General features: G+C 34.5%; 1 protein-coding gene across 1 annotated transcript; it reads left to right on the forward strand.

Annotated features, from left to right (window-relative positions):
* Positions 1–29: 29 nt before the first annotated feature.
* LOC104384811 (meiotic recombination protein SPO11-like) lies at positions 30–2,944 on the forward strand (the record flags this gene model as incomplete). Its single annotated transcript, XM_010005959.1, has 5 exons — positions 30–100; positions 309–417; positions 1,021–1,107; positions 2,576–2,612; positions 2,835–2,944. Coding segments are annotated over 5 exons (414 nt in total), but the record flags the coding sequence as incomplete, so codon positions are not given.
* Positions 2,945–3,075: the final 131 nt, after the last annotated feature.

A 3,075-nucleotide genomic window follows, 5' to 3' on the forward strand; every position in this document is an offset into this window, starting at 1 on the left:
TTTTTTTTTTTTTTGTAAAATGTATTATTTCAGCTCTGATCCTCAAAATATTGTCTATGATCTATAAGATGGTGCAGAGCAATACTTATGCAACTAAAAGGTAACAAACCACATTTCTGTAATCTCAAAGTTGTATTTTAGAATGTTATTGTGAAAAGAGCCTGTAGGATGCAAACCTGTAGGATAATGGATTCCTGTATGTCAAAATGCTTTAGGTTGAAATGATTATTCATATCCTTGATAAAATTCTCATAAGCCTACAGCTGTTTCTGTATTTTAATTGCAAATACAATATTTTGCCTTGATAGGGATATATATTATTCAGACACACAACTGTTTGGTAGCCAAACTATTGTGGACAACATAATCAATGACATTTCCTGCATGCTTAAGATACCTCGGAGAAGTCTACATATAGTGAGTGGCTGATTATTAATTTCTTTATCATTATTTTCAAATCATATAGATTGAACTGAAAGCTGAAACAGCAAGAAAAGTTATCATTAGGAAACACATAGTTAAAATGAAAAGCGTTTTTTGTGCAAATGAAAATAGCCCTCAAAATGTTTCTTTCTCCAGAGAAAACTCATAGTTTGCTTCCTCCAAAGAGTTTGGGACAAACTGCCAGCTAAAATCACAGGGTGTATTGCTATTATGCTATTAAAATCCAGAATGCAAGACATTTAGCAATTTGTACTCAAATAATTTGCTAACTTGGGGGTTAAATGAAAATTTCAAGTACATCAGAAATGTAAAAACCTTTCAAATTTCCTTGTATCTCATGCTTTACAAGAAGTCCTTTGTATCTAAAAATACAGTTGTTAACATCACTTGTAACTATGGCTTTACATCCACGAGTAAAACAACATTGCCTAGTGCTTAAAAAGGTGGATGGCAGTCAATAACTGTTTATTGCCACTCAGAATTATTCTCAGAAGTTTCTTGTTTTGCTTGTGCAATGTAGTAAAACAACAGCATGTAACTCTCCATGCACTGAATACAGTTTACTATTTTTTTCAGCTCTCTTCAACTAAAGGTTTTGTTGCTGGTAATTTAAGTTACACTGAGGAAGATGGGACGAAAGTGCATTGCAGCTGCAGTGCAACAGTATGTATATGCAGCAGAACAAAATAGTAATTCATAGCAATTCTGAAGCTCAACTATATACTCATCAGGAATATATCCTTTGGGTATGGTTTTTAGCATTACCTTTTACCACAGGAGCCTTGCAGAGGAAAGTGTATCTTAGACTTTATATTAGAATGTTCTGTCAAATCAGTGCTTTGAATCAAAGTCCTGAGCAGTCCAAACATACTTTGTTTCTGTCACAGTAGATTGATTTTCTGGCAAAAAACCAATTCTTACAGCATGAGTTAACATACACATGTGGTCCTTAGTGACCTGCTTCTACCACACTGGGCAGACTCCTCTAGTAGCAACAGAGATAGCAACATAATTAGAGAAAGAAATATCTTTCCGGACCCAAATTATGTTCCATTTGCAGAAGCGTAATGATGATACTTCATCAGCATAAGAGTTGCCATTGGCTTCATGTGCTCAGCACTGAATAACCAAAGGTATATAATATCAGGCTGTTTGATCTCAGGATTATCACTTATACAGGAATTACAGACAGTAGAAGGGCTTGTATCGTCAGCTAATTCTGTCAAAAGTGTTAATAAACTAAAGAGGAGTTTAAAACCATGGTTTTGTAAGAGTTAAAAGCCAAAGGGGCTTTGAGGAGATGGAATTCAACTAATCTAGTCCTGAAAGATTTCCTACAGTCATGCAGAGTCTGAAAGCAGGAACAGAACTCAGACTTGCTGACTGTTGTCGTGATTTCCTGGAACATGGGCTCATTGAAAACCTAAATTGGTAAAATCAAAATGGAAGGACAACCTTAGCTGCCTGTTATACTTGGTTTTCAGCAGAGCATAAAGACCCCTGTTATTAATGCTCTTCTACAGCCCTTCATATTATTTGTTGAGGTGTTCCATGCTGGCATGAGAGTTGATTTAACAGTCACAAGTAAAAACAGACCACACACTTCGATATATACATATTCAGTTCTTCCTCCAGTTCCTGTTTTCTCATCCATATGCTTGCCAGATTGAGCCAATCCTAATATGAGTTGTAAAGTAAACATTACTATGTCTTAAAATTGTTGCTTCAAAACAGTTACAAAATCAGGTTATAGGTTAATAAAAGAAATGATGTAACCGTCTTCCAAAAAGAAGACATGGACTTCTTTTCTGGCTAAGACAGATAAAAAAAATAATCAGGACATTATTTCTCTAATGCCCATGTGATGAACAATCTTCTGTGACAGTAGAACAAACATTTTTGAAAAGCATTTTGTTGTCATGGGATGACTCCTTTTGCAACCATACAATACAACAAAACATGAATGGTAGAATATGCTTTTAAAGAGGTGAAAATGTCAAGGTTGGTCTTGTATACAGAGGAAGAATGATTGTTTCAGGATGTAATTGTGTCCTTCATTACCTAATGTTGTTATTTTAAAATATATCATTTTCTCTATTTAAAATTATTAATATCATTTTTGTTGTTTTAGGCAGTCACTGTGCCATCTAATGTTGAAGGAATTAGAAGTATCCTTTGAGCAAGAACTCCAGTTGTAGACTGGAAAAATAAAGTAAAAACAAAGAATAATCCAAGTTAAACAATGTTCTTGTAATTTTTTCTTTGCTTGTTGGCTCTGAAACAGAGTCATGAACACTGCTTTTGGCTCCAGAACAGGTATTTTAGAGCTTTTAGTTTTAATTGATTGGTGTGATGGATCATTTTACATGCAGCTAGCCTTAACAGAAAAGATTTAATCTCACATGCCAAATTTATGTTAATTGTAGAAAAAGATGCAACTTTTCAGAGACTCCTGGATGATGACTTCTGCAATAGGTTGTCCCCATGTATAATGATTACGGTATGGATCTTACATTTCATGCCATCTAGCTAGACATAAGAGTTTAAATGATACTTTAGCATTGTTGTGGTGCTCAAACTTGGTCAAAAGGCCATAATGAAATTAATATGAAATGTGTCTAACAGTTTGGG

This window comes from Chaetura pelagica, unplaced genomic scaffold, assembly GCF_000747805.2.
Source record: "Chaetura pelagica isolate M959 unplaced genomic scaffold, ChaPel_1.0 C11652258, whole genome shotgun sequence".
NCBI classification, from domain to species: domain Eukaryota; kingdom Metazoa; phylum Chordata; class Aves; order Apodiformes; family Apodidae; genus Chaetura; species Chaetura pelagica.